The following is an 18,258-nucleotide window of genomic DNA, read 5'->3' on the forward strand; positions in this document are numbered from 1 at the left end:
AACGGTGGAACAACTGGAACCTCCTCAGGGTCTCTTCGGACTGGGTCTCTGTTAGTTTGACATGCTGTTACTTTTCCATCCACCTTTCTTTAAGGGATGGAGAGATGAGAGGGGCTTCCAGTGACGTAGGGGAAGTAGAGATTACCTTCTACCAGTAGCTCACCTCGCACAGTGTTTGTTCTGTGGTTTCCAGAGTTTCTGCAGCCAGCCCTCCAGTGGACACTTGAGGAACTGCAGTTTTAACACATCCACATTGGCTTCATATTTTAAGACTGGAGGTTGCTGCTTGGGTCTAACAGGTGATGTTCCTCATTCTTAATCTCTGACTTGCTCTAATAATCAGGAGGAGAGGTCTGTTTCTACTCAGAGAACACCTGAAGTCAATCACTCAGGGTATGATGGGAGATGGAGTCAGGTGAAGGTTTTACTGTTTACACCCGTCGATCACTCCAGCTGTTCTCAGCGGTGCTGCAGGTATTAGTTGGTTTTCTCTTCTGTCGTAGTTAACTGAGGGAGTCACACTGTGTCCTGAAGTAACTGATGTACAGCCTATAATCCGCTTCATCTGTAACCAATCAGCAGCTCACAAACACAGCAGTTACCATGGTAACAGTAGTTGTACACCATCCAGCTGTGACGGAGATAGAGAGTGAAAACATCTGGAGGTGGTTATATCTGCAGTGACCAACAGGGGGCAGCAGAGGACTGACACTCTCACCTCAAACACAGCAGCAGGTCCTGCTCCTCTCATGTGGATTAACTAATCCAGATTAGACCAAAAACCTTCAGTCATCAGTCTTTAGTAACTCTGATCACACTCATGAAGATAGTTTGCAGGATTATGTCTGCTCCTGAATAAAGTTCTGGTTGCCCTCTTATTTTGAAGGAAGTCTAACCTCTGATCTGCAGTCGCCTGATTGGCTGAGAGCTGATCATGTGATCACAGTGTTGGGGTTCTGTTTGCTGTGTTTCTGATGTGATTTTGGTCCACAGTGTTTCCACAGTCTGAAGACATTTGTGGGTTTGTGGACTTGTTGCAATGGAAACACCGCCTGTGTATTTATGGCTCTGACATCATGGAGCTGAACCGAAGCAGGACCAGCTGAGGTCCTGGTTTAGGTCTGAAGGTTCCCATGTCTCCTCCTGTGACCTGCTGCTCCATGAGACGGACCACTGCGTCACCACCAGACATCAGCACTGGATTTATGTGGATCCAGAGCTGACCCTGACCTAGCCTGACCCGGTCTGATCTGAGCCCATATGTTGTGCAGAGCGTCTGATGTCCACCTGATCCAGGTGTGTGTGCCGGCAGAGAGCCGCTCAGACATGTAGCTTTAAGCAGCTGCTGTGTGTTTACTCCTGGGCTCTGAGTTCAGCTTCATGTTTCCAATCAGCAGAGAACAGTTCAGTCTGTCGTGTCTGCACAGGGAGTCAAGCTTTAGAGTGAACACATGAAGATGAAGAGGTCACATGGTCCACAGCACAGAGGCTTCTCAAAACAGACCAATACTGATCTTTGCTCCCTCCTGAAGGAGACTTTACACCCTGCCCCTCTCTCAACTGTCCCACCTGGTGAGGTTAAATTCTGATTGTCTCAGTTTCTCTTGTTGTTCTTTGTTTACAGACTTTTGATGAACATGGCAAATGAATACACATTTCAATCTTGTCTGCTGAACTATAAAAATCCACCAATAAAACATGAAACCAGCATGCAGCTGTCACAGTCAACACTCAGCACCTGTGACTGTAATCTATGAGGTGTGTCAGGCAGTGTGTGGTCAGGTGAGCAGAGACGAGACAGAGCCAGAGCTGCTTCTCAGAGACACAATGAAGCCCACACCTGTCTTATCAGTGGATTTGTCACAGAGCACTCCATAAATGCTCTGAAGATCAAATATCCTGTGTGTGTGTGACGACCAGTGTTTGGGTGTAGCCGGTGATAAAGACTCTAGACTTCCTGTGTGTTTGTTCATCAGACTAAAACATGAGGGAGTAAGGGTAAGGTGAGTTTAGAGATGAGTTAAAGCTAAATCATCTATTGATGGACAGTCACAGGCATACATCACATCTACTTCCTCAGGTGTGAGCTGGTGAGCATCAACTGATCAGCTCCGTGAGGGGATGTGTATTGATGTGATCAGAGCCTGCTGTGGAGGTGTGTAAGTGCAGCTCTGGTGTTCAGGTGTTGTACGTTCAGCATGTTGTCACGCTGCCACTGTGGTTATAACCTCACCTGCAGAGTGAGTGTGCTGTCCTGCTCCCTCCTGCTCTGCTCACAGCTGTCAGCTCCTGTGGAGGACAAAAACACCATCATTAAGTTGTGTTCATTTCATTCACAGCAGAATAACAGGACAGATCAGCAGCTACGCCTTTCAACTAGGTAAACCAGGGAGGATGCATGAACACAACAGAGCACAGATTTATGAGACCAACTCTGTCATGTCAGCCTGCAGGAGCTCTACACCACACACAGTGAGGAGCAGAGCTGCAGGATAAATCACGTGACCACTGCCTGCGTGATGCGAGCACCTGAAACAGTCATAGGCGGCCAATCAGAGAAATAGACATTGAACTGTCACTGTCTATGCAGAGCACTGCAAGCAACAAACACGTACACAAGGCTGCTGCGTCACAGACAACTGGCATGATGCTCAAAGCAGAGGTTGAGTTAAACAAGGTGGATTTTAGGAGAGAGTATCGTAGTCATCAGTGGCACCAACCCCAACTTGGTCGAGGCACATGGCTGTCTAACATGAGTCTGGTCCTGCTCGAGGTTTCTGCCTGCTTATACCCAGCTGATAACTGTAAGTCCAATATTCTCTTTCTTTGAGCTCTGTTTTTGGTCTCCTCCAGCACCTGAGGGACACATCCATCTCCTCAGCTGCTAAATGCTCCAATGTGTACGCCAGCTAGTCTCTAAATGTTGTTACTGACCGACTGATGCTGCTGTGAGAGTGCTGAGGGTGAACCGGTGAGCTGAAAGACACTAAATGAACTCAACTCGGTCGAGGCAGATGTCTGTCTAACATGAGTGTGGTCCTGCTCGAGTTTTCTGCCTGTTAAAGGAAGTTTGTCCTTGCCACTGTAACTTGCTAAATGCTGCAGAGTGCTCTGCTCATGGTGGATTAAGATGAGATCAGACTGAGTCCTGTTTGTAAGATGGGACTGGATCTTATTCTGTCTTGATGTTGGGTCTTTGTTAATAATAGAACATAGAGTACAGTCTAGACCTGCTCTGTTTGTAAAGCTTTGGATAACATTTGTTGTGATTTGGCGCTATATAAATAAAGATTGATTGATTGATTGATTGATTGATTGATTGACCTCCAGGGACATGGTTACACTGAGGCTACATTCACAACGTTAACAAGGTGGACGTGCCGCCAGCGTTTATCATTACAAAATGAGTCATGAAAAGGTGTGATTGTAGGATTTTTAGTTTAGTTGTAAATATGTTTTAAAAAGCATGCAACATATTAATCAGGTATAAAATCCTGTTTCTTTGTTTAGAGAAAAGATACCGTTAGTCCAACATGGTTCAGCCCTGGATGATCAAACATGATGGGAGCAGGCTGATACCTGTCATAATACCTGACATACGGCTCCGACCGCACCGTCTGTAGTAACGCTGGGAGAGAACACCTGCAGACAGCACCGAGCTGAGCTGGAGCTTTAAAGTTGTTACAGTTATCAGGTGAGCACTGGGTTTAATGGAGCAGGCTCGTCAGACTTCACGCTCCACATGTTTTGCTGCTGTTCGTCAGCCTGTGTTGTACTCTCACTGAAAGCTCAGAGCGCTGTGTGTGATCTAAGATGTCCTGAATGTTTCTTGAAACGTATTTACCTTCAAAGACTGACATGTTGGGATAAGCGTGACTGTGCAGGATGAGATGAGTCAGTGGAGTTTCTGGTTTAGATAATGAGAGAGTGAGATGGAAAGCTGCTCCCTGACCCAGCCCTACAGCCTGGAAAGTGCTGGAAAAATAAATCCATGTAGAGCTGCACCCTGTGACTGGATGTGAGTCCTCTTACTGTGCCAGAACGTCAACGTTATTAGCTTTCTCTGATAATAAAATAAAGATCTTTACTCTGTTCACACTTTGCATTGTCATACATCTCCAGTGTCCACCTCTGATCAATGTCCTCCTCTGTATGCACAGTATCAAACAGCATGGGGTGCTGTTTTAGAGTCAGTGGTTAAGGTCCAGACCTCATGAACACAGGGTACAGGCCTCATCGCTGGTCCCACTCCAGGCTTGCTGCATGTCTCCCCCCCACCCTCAACTCCCAACCTCTCCTATCCGTCTTCAGCTGTCCTATCAATAAAGGCAAAGAAGATCCAGAGCCTCATTTATCTTCATCTATCTGTGTGTGTGATTAACGTCACTCTTCTGAGGAAGACTGCAGGAAGTCGAAACATGACGAGGTAAAAAAATAACCACACTGGTCTAGTTACAATAGCAGTCTAACTATAGAACAGATATTTGTTTCCTCTGTCCGCCGTCCTGTGATCTGTTGTTGTTCTTCATCTGAGAGATAACAAACCAACGGGTCACATATGACATGATTGATACCTGTGAGGTTATGTGTGACCCTGTAGTCTAAATAAAGCACTGATGGTATTTTCATGAAGGGGAGAATACCTTCATGGTCTGATTTCCTGATAACAGCAGGGCCCAGAGCAAGAACAGAGGCCCTCAGACACTCAGTGTAACATTAACTCAACTTCAGAATCTTTCCTCTCAGCATACTCTAAAGTTGTATTTCATAAAGCTCCTGGGCTTCATTTATTTTAAAGCTCCTGAAGAGTTTGTATCTGGTTATGAAGCAGCCTGATATTAAGCCTGATGTTTCTGTAAGACCTACAAAATCAAACCGGATCACAGCAGCACTGACTCTTCCTGTTATTTTTAAAGCCTGAGACAGTTACTAAGGGCAGGAGTCATCCTGCTGCAGAAACAGACTCTTAATGATTGAATACTCTCTCTTTGACTTTCTGTTAAAGAAAAAACCCTCACACATGTACAGGACGACATCAGCTCAGAGATTTACAGTTATAGAGGTACTGCTTTATCCACAGGGGGTGCCAGACTCACAAACTGAACGTTCCTCACAGGAGCTTCAAGTCAAAATCATTAAAACAGGCTGAAACCCTGATTAATGTTAAAAACCAGTGCTGCTCTGAGGACACTAAGTATTTTCAGTGAGGGGGCTGTTAACATTTATCTCATGCACCTGTCAGCAGTATAGGTCATAAACCCCGCCTCCACCATGCTAACAGATGGAACATGGGTCAAATTGTAAAACCCAAACACAGGTCAAATAAATGTTTGTCAGACATGGTTTCTGTCATCATAGTTAGTTCTTATGATGCTGATTTATGTCTCAGTATTCAATTATCTTACTAGTTTAGTTTGAATTAATTATTTGATGCTATAAAAAGAATGTCTGTGACATTATGATGACAGCTCTGTTGACCAATCCTGCAGCGCTGTGTGCACCAGATTATCAGAGTGGAGGAGGAACGGTGAGAGGAAATGTAACAAACACTAACACAAAGTCATTGAACTTTACATAACCATAAGTGTCTGCTTCAAACCACCACAGGAATCTGTTCTGCTGTGAACTGGACCCATGCTTAGGTGAAGGTGGGTTTGTTAGAGGGAGGGGCGTGATGTCAATCGTGTGTCTTCACAGTCAGATCACTCTGGGCATGCCATGGCTCTCAAACATGTTGCCATGTGAAACACGTCAGTGCTCATGGTCGTGGAATTCTGACTTTCATACAAACATCATACAGAGAGATATTTACACCATCTGTGGCTCACTGTGACATTTCCTCTTAGTCTGGAATGAAGCCTTCATGCAAAACACTGCAGTGCAATCAGAGTAAAGTTCCTCTAAAAACCTCACACTAACACACACACACACTAACAAACACACATGCACGCGCGCACACACATGCACGCGCGCACACACACACACATACATGTATGCATGCATGCATGCACGCGCACGCACACACACACACACACATATACTAACACACGCACACACACACACACACACACACACACACACACACACACACACACACACACACACACACACACACACACACACACACACACACACACACACACACACACAATTTCTCAGCTATCCTCTAGTTTCACCGTCTACTGTTAAGCCCCAATGACATCATCAGGTTGCCTGGCTACAGTACCCCATACAAACAGCGGAGCCGGATGAACAACTGTCTCGCACACATGCATGCATACACACACACATACCCCCTCACACACACACACAGTTCCTGTCTCTGACAGTAAAGTCTCTGTTCTAAAATGATTGGTCCTGTTAAACAGAGACACAGACTCATGAATCAGAGACTCCTCACTGAGCGATGTTTAGAGGTGTTCATCTTTAACTAGAGAATGAACTCAGAACTGAACCACCCCTCATCTTCACAGAGACATGCTGATTGTACTGAGTGTAGTTTATACGTCATAGAACAGCAGCATGAATGCTGATCACAGTCTGAGTGTAGAAACCAGCTGAGAGAAACTACAGCCAGCAGTCAGTTGTAGCCTGTTAGCATTAGCTATGTGTGTGTTATGTTAAGTTTTTGCCTACCTGGTACAAGTCTGAAACATGTGCATGATATCAGTGAATATACACAGATCTCTGACAGGCTGTGACCAGCCTGCTGAAATAACACGACAGAGCTGCGCACAGGGACCACAAAAGTGTTAGAAGGTACATCTCTAGAGACCTCATTCATAAAGGTTACAGAATAGTATTTTACAATGTTTACAGAGGACCTTATTTAAACCCCTTTATACATGAACCTCTGACAACTGCCACACAAATATAACACAATCTGGTCCTCACAGAGGATGGATGTGCACCAAGCGGCAACATCCGGTCTAAAAATATGAGTCCAATGCGGAAGTGCTAAAATCTGCAGTTCATCTAGTATCCACTTGAGGCTGGCCTCCGGAAGTACCGGAATTCACATACACATGAATGGGAAAAAGACGACCTTTACAGCAGAAATAAACATGTTTACAGCCTGGTACAAAAGACGAGTGTAGTCTGGATAGCTCATTTCTTGATCAGCTCACACTGTGGGGGGGGTAAAAAAATTTCTAAGGCCGCAATTTCGAAGATATTGAGATTACTAGTCTTCCAATGAGAGGCACAGCTACCTGCGGGAACACTGCGGCTGTTGGCTAGGAAGCTCAAACTCCGCCTCTTTACGTCACACTGGCTCGACAGAAGCAATATGGCTGCCGACGACCATTCTAACCTTTCTGCTTAGAATGAGGGGAAGAGCGTTCAGTATATGCCATTTCTGAACACAAACAAACAAACAAAACATACACAAACACAAACAAAAACATATATAAACACAGACCAAATCCACACATACACAGATTCACAAAACACAAAACTGGCACAAAAAACACAAAAACAAACATACACTAACACAACCACAAATACAAAGACAAACATTCACAAAAACAATCAAATACAATCACAAAAAACACAAAAACAAACAAACACAATCACAAATACAACCACAAACATTAACAAACACAGTCAAATACAACCACAAACAAATACACAAATACAAACTGAACCACAAATACAAACAAACGCAAACATAAACAACCACTAACAAATACAATCAAACAACCAAAAAAGAACAAAAACACAAACATCCACAAACAAACATAACCACAAACATGAAAGACACAAACATGAAAGACACAAACTACCAAAAACAAACACAAACAACCACAAACAAACACAAACATACACGATCAAACAAAGACACAAACAAACATAACCACAAACATGAAAAACACGAAAAACACAAACAACCAACAGCAAACACAAACAGGTGGAAAATTGTTCTGCACAGACGACCGAAGCGAGCTGGAAATAAAAGAGGAGGGTAAAGCATAGGAACACCACTCATCGTGAACAACTTCAACGCCCACCCCCCTCACTGTCAATGTTCCAGACTGTTACCTGCTGTGTTCACACCCAGCTCACCTGACTTTGAGGTCAGACACTCAGGGTTGACACTCAGGGTTAAACACTCTGTAGTGCTCACTCTTTGGTTTGATCTGACTTCACTCAGACTTCAGACTGGCCCACTCCAGGGGAATGCATTCTGACACATGCGTCCCACCTGTGGAACACCTGAGCTCTCAGGTGTGCAGTGCAGGTGTATAGGGGAAAAAGGCTCACTATACAGGTACAGAGAAGAGTAACAACTTACCTTGTATGTTTCGGTCTTCCACTGCAGTCTTCTTTTCCCCTGCCTCGTCTTCCCTCTCCATCTTAGTCCTCTCTCTCTGCTTCCATCCATCCACCGTATCCACAGCCGGCTCTTTAGTCACCTCACCCTCCACACTGACTCCACCCTCAGCCTTACGCTCCCCATGCAGAGGGAGCAGCTTCATGTCTGCTGGCGAGTGTGACGGCTGATGTTCACCCTGCTGTAAATCCACAGAGGCGGTGGGTTCCTCCTGACGTGCAGCAGCATCAGGAGCAGAGTCACAGGGAGGATCAAGAGGAGTCTGGCTGAGAGGACACAGCACAGAGGGACTCCCCCCTTCACTTAGAGCTGTCAGCTGATCACCAAGCTGTTGGTCGCTCTCTTTCTCCCGACAGTCTGGCACGTCTGATGAGACGTTTTCACACCTCTCACCACCCTGCTCTGCTGCAGCATCTACAGGAGACACGTCATCTACCTCACCCGTCTGAGCGTGTTCAGAACGAGCTCTGTCACTTTCTACCTGTACCACAGCCTCTGTCTGACAGACAGGCTGGTCTCTGAGGACTCTGCTGTCCTCAGAGTCAGGACAGGACATGTGTGTGTCCTCTGGATGTTGTCCTGTGTCTGTAACTGGAGAAGGGGGTGGGCTCTCTACCTGCAGCTTGATTTCTGTCTGGTTTTCTTCCTCAGCTGAGATCTTGTCTCCAGGTTCTGGCAAAGGTTTGTGGTCAGACAGGAGTATGCTGTCTTCTTCCAAAGGCCTGGAGCACACTAAGAGACGGTCTGGTGTCTCTTGTGTTTGGTTGTCTTCTGTGACACTAGGAGCACCTACAGGAGTGGGTGTGTGGATGTTATGCTGCTGGTTGTTACGTGGCTCTGCCGCTGCATGCTCGTCTTTGACCTTCTCTGATATGTCAGCGTTAACAGCAGGTTTAATGTGCGGCTGCTCTCTGAGCTGGTCTCCTGCCTCAGCTGTAACGGCTGCTAACACCTGACTCTGCTCAGAGCTCATCAGCTGTGCAGGCAGCTGTGAGGTCTGATCCAAGCTGAGTAAATCACCCGCTGGCTGCTTTAGAGACTTAGTTGGTACGCTGGCATCCTGTGCTAGTTCTTCTTTGCTGGCAGACCCTTCACTCTCTGACTGATTGTTTGCTAGCTGTTGGCTCAGCTCTATGCTAGCTACAGCTGATGCTACTGCTACAGTAACAACTGCTACGGCTGTCGCAGCGAGTTCTTCATTGTATTTTTGCTCTTTGTCTCCATCTGAAGTAGATTCCTCCTCTCTCTGTTCTATTCCACTTTCACAACTTCTCTCCTTTCCCTCTTCCTCTTCACCTACCCACAACTCATTCTTCCCTTCCTCCTTCTGCGGCTGATCTCTCAGCATCTCAGAGGCCAAACAATGCTCTAAATATTCCCTGGGAGCTGTGTCAGCCCTTCCTTCCCCTGTAAGAAGTGGCGACATATCCGTCGTCCCTCCACATGGCAGACCCCCTGCCTCTGCAGGACACTCACATTCCATAAATCCTGCAGGTCTCCCCTCGGGATCCACAGGTTGTCCTGTATTGTCTGAATCCACAGACTGTGTACGATGTGTTTTTTCTTCAGGAAATTCCTCAACAAACGAGTCCTCTGTGGATCGTGGAGAGGTACATTCCAACAAACCTGTCCGCTTTACTGGCTCTTCACCAGCAACTGACCAGTCCTCATTTTCTGATGAAGCTTTTATCTCTGCTTCACGCTCTGTTTGTGCGTCCTGGCCATCCTTGTCCTTGAAATCTGGCTCTGTAGAGTCAGAGATTTCCTCTCCTGCTGGGTGCAGTGTTGTTAGTCCTTCTAAAGGTTTTGCCGCAGCGTCAGAGGAGCCAGCCTTTAAGGTTTCAGGTCTATGACAGTCTGCGCTCTCTTCCTTTGTCTCTGACGTCTGTGAAGGTGTACCTGTAGGTGGACCCGTTCTGCTGTGGTCCGTCAAACTGATCTCCGGAGGAGTGAAAGCAGGATCGGAGTGTGTGAGGTTACATTCAGGTCCATGGGAGTCCCTGGTCCGGCCCTGGGTCTGGCTGGGTAGAGTCATGGCGGCCTGGTCGGTTTCCTCTCTGTGTGTCGGCTGAGTGTCTGCCCTTCCTGTTTGTGTCTTGTCTTCTGGGTTGAGGTTAGTCTCTGGTTCTGTCGGAGTCTCAGTATGACTCTGAGACTCGACGCTGGAGCTTGAGCTGAGTTTGGCCTCTGTGCCTCCTTTCTTCCCTCTCTTCTTCCTCCTCTTCTTTCGGCCTTTTCCCTCAGTCTCCTCGTTGTCTGCTGTTTCAGAGTTCTTTCTGCTGTGAGTGCTGCCCTCCTCCTTACAATCCGGCCCTACTTCCTCCTCTCTCTGTGATGCGTGTACTTCCCGTCTTTGTGCAGCGGGCCCATGTGACGGGGCTGGTGGTGTTCCAGCAGCATGTGGCTGAGTAAGATCTGCAGACGGCTGATGAGAACTCTTTGTGAACAGCTGTGGAGAGCTGAGATCACCTTCTTTTTCCTCTCCTTCTCTCTGCTCCAGTTGTTCTTGTTCCTTCTGATCCCCTGTATCTCTGTCGTACCAAACAGACTGCGACTTTACATCGCTCTGCTCACCGTCCCTCTGCTCCAGGTCTTCAGCCTGATACCACACTGTATTTGTGTCTTCGTCTTGTCCATTTGGGGGTGATCCCATTCTGCTTCCGATCCAGCCTCCGTCCCTCCACAGCACTCTCCGGGGTTTCCTCTCAGCGTCAGGAGACCTGGGGTTGGTCTTCATGACAGAATGAGGACTTGGCTTCGTTGTATCAGAGGGACTTGGCCCCTCTGGGTCTAACTGGTTCTCTTGGGGGTCCTGGGATTGTTCCTGACCCATGGTTACTGAAGGAGATGAGATGAAAAGAGAGTTAAAAGATTTTCTTTAAGAGACTATGGTTAGTGACAGCATTCAGTTCACACAGCTCATTTTCCTTCCCATGTTTTCACTGGTTCACCAACAGCACTTTCACAGCAGCATCTGTCAGTAACAACAGTTATTACCTGGCTCTCTTACTGATCTTCTGGCTGTGTTGATGCTTGATTCTGATTGGTCAAAACCCCTTGACAAACCCTTGATGGCGGTTATTAACTTTTGCTAATATGAGCAAAGCCAGAGGCAAAATGATCACACCCCATGTCAAATAAATCCGTGGAAAAGAGTTCTGACACATTTAGCTTTTGCTTGTTGACACCATAGACCGTAAGGTGAGGTAGAACTGTTAGTATCTGTTAGCATCAAAACAATGTTGCTAAAACGCTTCGATCCAATAATATTAGGAACAAGCGGAGCCAATGGGTGAAAGGTGGTGATGATAGCAGAAGTGTTAAAAGTTGTGACATTTGCCTAGTTTATTTTTAAAGGTGTGTGAACCGCAGAGCTCAGAGAAGAAGGAGAGCTGGAGGAGGACAGTTTCATGTTAAATGCAACAGACGGATAAGAATCCATCACCATGGAGCGCTAACTGCAGTCAGATCACTGGGACAAAATCAATAAAATGTTTTTTTAATCAAGGTTTTTCGCCAACGTGTTTGTATCTTAAGTTAGAAGGTGGATAATAGGTGGGATAATGTATGGTTAAGTAGTTAATGGATAAAGAACCCAGATATAGTGAGACAACACCCTGACGCAAAGCCTCATAACTACCTGCTTACCATACATTATCCCTTAGAGAATAAATGGCGTACATATTGGAGCATTTAGCAGCTGAGGAGACAGATGATTCCCTCAGGTGCTGGAGGAGACCAAAAACAGAGCTCAAAGAAAGAGAATATTGGACTTACAGTTATCAGCTGGATATAAGCGTGGCTCTAATAATCAGACTCTTTGTTAGACCAGCGATGTTTCAGTTTGTGTTTAAAGTGTTAATAAACCCACATATGAAGGCAGCAGAGTAATCAGCGCTCTGATTGGATCAGTTCAGTATGAGTCAGGTAGCAGAGGCAAGGTAGCACATCTGACTCTATAGAAATACAGACAACATGACAGCTTGCCTACAGTGAAGCAAAAACCAATTGGTAATAAACCCCCCCTCCTCCATACATCACATACATGATCAACAAACATGGTTCCTGTCATTACAGTTAGTTCTTATCATGCTAATTTATGTCACAGCGTTCATGATTCAGATTAGTTTAGTTTGAATTAGTTATTTGATGCTATAAAAAGAAGATGTGACATCATGATTTACAGCTCTTTTGACCAATGAGGCTCCTGCAGCGCCATGTGCACCAAATTATCAGAGTAGAGTGGAAACATAAACACTAACTCAAGAGTCACTGAACTTTACATAACTCTGAGTGCCTGCCTCAAACCCACACAAGAACCTGTGGACCAGACCCACCTGAGAGAGCGACAACACTTTAGCAACAAGGTAAAGCTGGGTTTGTTAGAGTTGTTAGAGGAAGGGGTGGGGCGTCAGTACTGCAGCTACTCCTTCCTAAATATAAAACTCTCAGACCCCACAAAGCAGATAATCTGTCACTCAAACACTTCCTGAGTGTGGGTCACTGTTTCCTGCAGAGTGTTTCACAAATCAGCTCACCTGTGATCTGTGCAGCTGATCCCAGGTCTGAGCTGAGTCCTCTTGGAGTCTCCGTTTGTCCCTCAGTGAGTCTCTGCTCTATCTCTGTCACAGATTCTGTCTCTGCAGCTCGCTCACACATCAGCAGGTCCACTTCCCACTTCTCTGCTTCCTGTTTTTCTATGATGGTCTCTGCTTTACTGTCGTCACATTTCCCACCAGGCTTTATGAGTGATGCAGTCTCTTCTGCGTCCACAGTTTTTGTGTCTGCTCCTACACCAATCACAGACTCCCCGACTGGTCCTGTGGATAAAGTCGTTCCATCTGTGTTCCTCTCTGCTGTCTCAGTCTTCCTCTGCTCAGTCCTCTTTCTCTCCTCTGAGCTGGTCTTTTTACTTCTCGCTGCCTTCTTTTTGTTTTTTCTGTTGCGGCCGGCAGGAGAGCCGGCAGCTGGAGATCCCTTCACTTCTGCCCGAACTTCCTGGGCCTGACGAAGACTTCCACTGCTACAGGAAATCTGACTGACACCAGCAGGCTCCTCCCTCTGTGTCCTCTCCTCCAATGATAGAGGACTACCCTGTTCCTCTGTTGTTGTGCTGCACGTCTCTATGGTTACTGCAAGGCCTGCATCCTGCCTGCTCCCCTGTTGGCTGTTAGTGCACGCATGCAGGGAGGTGTGCGTGGCTGCACTGGGACCACACACACCTGAACTTCCCTGGAAGAAGGAAGACACATTCACATTAAGAACATATCATTACACAGACTGCCTCTGGCACAGACACACGCCTATAAAGCTGTCAATCAAACAACCACGCTGAGGACACCTGCACAGGTGTGCCATGAAGCCCCGCTGAGTACTGTGGTTTAAGATGTTATCTCATCTCTACCCAGTTTCTGCATGGGAATATAATCTGCAGGGAGTGAGGAAGTCAGGCCTGGGTGTCAAACAAAATCAATGTACTAATGAAGTTCAGACCAACACAATGAGAAATGATGGACTGAAATAATACAAAGACCAGAGCACAGACTAGAGGAGACCGTAACGTACCGGGCAGGAGGCTACATCTGTTCACAAGGTGGTGTTACAGTGCATTTTGTCCACAGGAACTTTCATCAGAATGAGGGACTTTCCCCAGGAACTATGATAGTCGACTGCAGGAACCAGGGTCTAAATTTGCTTCTGGGGAAGTTAATCTCCCACTGAAAAGCCCCTGCTTGGGGGGTTACTTTCCACAGATCCAGGAACTAAGGTGGGCGGGGACTGTAATGCTGAATTCTGATTGGTAGAATACTTGCAGGGTTTTTATTTCCTTCCACTTGATTTTTCTTTCTTTAATTTGTTTTTATCTGCTCTATCTTTTGTATGTGTTCTTTTCAGTTTGTTATATTTACAAAAAACCCTTCTGTGTAATCATCTGTTTATTTCTAGGTCCTTATTGTTAAAAATGAATAAATATATTGTCAAAAAACAAACAGTGAGTCTACCGTGAATGCTTCTCTGTCAGCTCCTGGTGTTATAGTTTTAAAAGTGACCCTGTAAACTGGAAGTCCTCGGAGATGCATCCTCATTAAGTTTTTTTATCAAAAAGTCAAAATATGCTCATCATACAAGCATTTTATGATAATCTGAAGAAGGGAGTCAGGTGTTAGAGGGAGGCATGGGGCTGAAAGTCGCCAGTTAACAGGGTTACTCCTTAAACCGAAACACCGGTAGATCTCTAAAATTGCTTTAAATCGAGCATTTTTGGCGTTTTGAAACAACTTATTACTTTATTAACTTTACCACGCACGCACACACACACACACACACAATCTGTCAGCTCACCTTTGTGTCTCTGTGACCATGAATCAGCCTCCTCAGCTGCTCCACCTCCTCCCAAAGGTGCTCTCTGCTCCCAGGCTCTGCCCTCTTCTCTTTCCGATGGAGCGCGGGGAGTGTTAGGGTGTAGGTACCCAGATTCGCATGGTGTCGAAACACTCGGCTTTCTGGGTAAACCTGCTGCTGTGACTCCACCTCAGCATGTTGGGACGTCTCATACCTGCAGTGATCAAAAACAAAGCAGAGAATCAAACATCACCTCTTGTCCCTCACTGTCTACAGTGTACCCTCTGTCCTCTGGAGGAAAACCACTCAGACACTCAAAGACATACAACTCTCTAAGAATGCATCTCCCAGGCCCTTACCTGTCTGACTACTGAGTCACATGACGGAGGAACAATCGCACCCCCCCCCCCCCCCCCAGGATAGCACTGAAGGTAGTAAATCAAAGACCCTGAAGTAACAAAAGCTCCTCATGCTCTGATCAGAAACCTCAGAGACTCTGAAACTTGAACGGAAACCAAAGTGTGTGAAACAAATCCTCTGTCACACACTCTTGACATCACTCATCCAGAATGCGAAGCCCCGCCCTCGGCTGGGATCACCTGACCTGTCAATCACTAACATCTCCCTGAACACCTCTTACAGCTGGATCTGAGAGTCTGTCCTCACACACTAACTGACTTTGTGATCCCCCTACACACAAATAACACACTGACTATGGACATAATGCACACTATTGTTGTTACACTCATTCCTCAGTAATTGTGAAAACATACACAAACACACACACACACATGCACGCATGCATACACACACACACACACACACACACACACACACACAGCAGTGTTTGTGTAAACCGGTTTTTCTTCATACTGATAGCATTAGGGCAACATGTTTGTGATTCACACTGAGATCACATCAAACATTCGCACTGCAGAGAGATATCACTGTGTGTGTGTGTGTGTGTGTGTGTGTGTGTGTGTGTGTGTGTGTGTGTGTGTGTGTGTGTGTGTGTGTGTGTGTGTGTGTGAGATCAGGTATTGCATTATGGTATTGTATTTGTTTTATGTGCTTGACTGGCACAGGTAAAAGGTTAGACTCTGGAGAAGCAGAGTTAGAGCATGTGCTCCCAAACTTCAGCCCATGACCCCCGAAATACACAAAACACGGTTTAGGGGTTTGTATTAAATAATATGATGAATTGAATTGATATGAATTGATATTTCGGGCTAATATAAAGGACTTGAAGCTGTTAGAATATTTGATTCAGTAAAATAACATCATTACATAATCAATTTATGGCTTTTTTTTTCTTTCCTGATCTTTCTGATCTTATTTTTTTTTAGCTACACGCTGTAACAATTAAGTCGAATTTAATTTCACTGCCGATCGCTGAAGTGTCCCAGACCATGTTCATCAGAGCAGATTTTTCCCTTTTAGCATTCAGTACGTGGAACATGATTCATTTTGTGTTTTTTTCCATAAAACTATCAATGTGCACACAAACTGGCATTTAAAGGGTTAAAGTTGAAAATGTATTAAAAGATCTGAAGTTGGAGAAAAGAGCTGACTCATTGAAAGTGGAAAGTTTAGAAAGTTACAGCAGCAATGACAAACTCCTTTAACAGGCAGAAACCTCGAGCAGGACCAGACATCTGCCTCGACCGAGATGGGGTTGGAAAGAGGGATAGAGGGAGATGAAGAGAGAGAGATGATAATGGTGAGATAGATAGTAGTTGTTGTAGCAGCTGGAGTCTGGCATGTCCGTAGCAGCTGGACTAAAGTCCTTTAACAGGCAGAAACCTCAAGCAGAACCAGACTCATGTTAGACAGGCATCTGCTGAGACCATGTTAAAGAGAGGGATAGAGGGGTGAGTACTTTCTTCATGATTCATCTTCTGTTAGCCAACATGTGGAGAACTGAGCTCTGAGTGTGACTCCTGCTCTGACAGCAGTCAGCACGTGAGCCAGCACACAGGCGGTGTTATTCACATCCTGCTGCCTGTTTCACTGTGATCTCACTTACTGTTTCCCTTTGTGTTTGACCTGGTCTCTGACAGAATAAGACCCTGTGTCTGGACAGATTAACTGTTTAAATAAAGTTTAAATATGAAAAACAGAAGCACACACAGATCACACAGAGGGAGGAAAACATGAACACATTCAGAGGAGCTCCTTCAAGAACAGAAAGTTTCTTTGTGTGACACTGATGTCAGCATGCAGACTTCATTATAACCCCCCCACACACACGCATGCACACACACACACACACACACACACACACCCTGTCTGTGTTTATCTCTCTGTCAGTCACAGCAGCTGTGTACAGAACCATTGTTCTCGACTCCTCCACCCTTTTCATACTTCCTGTCTCCTCCTCAGAGAGGGAGGGGCCTGACCCACTGACTCAGATTCTGTGATGTCATCATTATGAGACCAAAGTTGGTAAGGGGAGGGGGGGAGTTATGCTCCGGGGTCGGAGACAGAGGTTTGAATGTTAATTTCTGAGAGGGATACGTTCTGTGTTCGGTTGATAGGTTTGTTTTTCTGTGTTTGTCATTGTTTGATGATGTGAAAGTGACCTGGTTTGTCATTGCAATGGTTTAATAAAGGGACCAAACCCTCTCATCTCATGCACTCTCCTATTCCCTTTCCTTTCCTTCCCTCTCTTCTGTCTCCTCTCCACTTCTCTGTCTCAGGAAGCAGTTAGTTTGTTTTTTAACTCGTTCTAAAGCGCTTCATGAACAAACTTTACGTTCAGTACACTCTTTGCTTCATGTTTTCATTCTCTGAGGTAATAAATCTCTCTAACAAGGCAGAGACGGCAGCGTGGAGCTTCACACAGAGAACAAACATCAGACAGCGAGAAGCAAAAACTACATGATGATGAGCGAGCAGCATTCAGCAGTAAACATGACCTCTGACTGATCACATGACCCTCATTCTGATTTAACATAGCGCTGTCAGTAATGTTGATCCTGTATAAAACATTGAAGTCAATTACTCTGACTTTTGTTATATTAGCTAACACCTGTTTGTTTTTAAATTCTGAATATTGTTGTGTTTATTACACAAACTATTACTCAGCATTAATGATTAATCTATTCTATTGGTGCAGTTTCCTGAGAAGCTCTTTGTAAAAGTTCTTAAAGTTACAGTCTGTCTGCTTGTTCTGATGGACTGTGTACTCACTTCCTCGCTGCAGCCCGTGTTCATGTCTGTAGGTGAGGACGTGAGCCCTTAATCATGACACTAAACTGCCCTCTAACAGTAACTCTCCTCTCCTGCACTCAGACTCTGAAACAAACCTGTACTCACCGTTTAAACAGCTCCAGCAGCTGCTCGTGTCCTCGTCTTTCAGCCTCTCGAGCGGCCGTCTCTCCTCGAGTGTCCGTCTTTCTCAACGCCTCCCGACCTCCGGGCTGCTGCAGGACATACGAGGCCACTGCTAGCAGACCGTGACGGGCCGCCAAGTGCAGCAGACTACAGAGCTGCTTGACCTGAGCCTCAGCTGGAGGGGGGACAGAGACACGTGTGAGGGACAGTCAGCTGATCACAGACAGAGCAGAGCCTCCTGGTGGACA

General features: G+C 45.8%; 1 protein-coding gene across 1 annotated transcript in view; it reads right to left on the minus strand.

The window, feature by feature from the left end:
- The window catches only part of akap13 (A-kinase anchoring protein 13), a 91,868-nt gene that overhangs the window by 40,712 nt on the left and 32,898 nt on the right, over window positions 1-18,258 (minus strand). The window contains exons 7-11 of the mRNA XM_034685695.1: window positions 17,993-18,185; window positions 14,675-14,888; window positions 12,871-13,564; window positions 8,294-11,170; window positions 2,234-2,289 (exon numbers count right to left, since the gene is read on the minus strand). Of these exons, the coding sequence (XP_034541586.1) occupies window positions 2,234-2,289; window positions 8,294-11,170; window positions 12,871-13,564; window positions 14,675-14,888; window positions 17,993-18,185 (4,034 nt within the window). The remainder of the gene's footprint in view (window positions 1-2,233; window positions 2,290-8,293; window positions 11,171-12,870; window positions 13,565-14,674; window positions 14,889-17,992; window positions 18,186-18,258) is intronic.

The sequence above is a fragment of the Notolabrus celidotus genome, chromosome 6, assembly GCF_009762535.1.
Source record: "Notolabrus celidotus isolate fNotCel1 chromosome 6, fNotCel1.pri, whole genome shotgun sequence".
Lineage (NCBI taxonomy): Eukaryota > Metazoa > Chordata > Actinopteri > Labriformes > Labridae > Notolabrus > Notolabrus celidotus.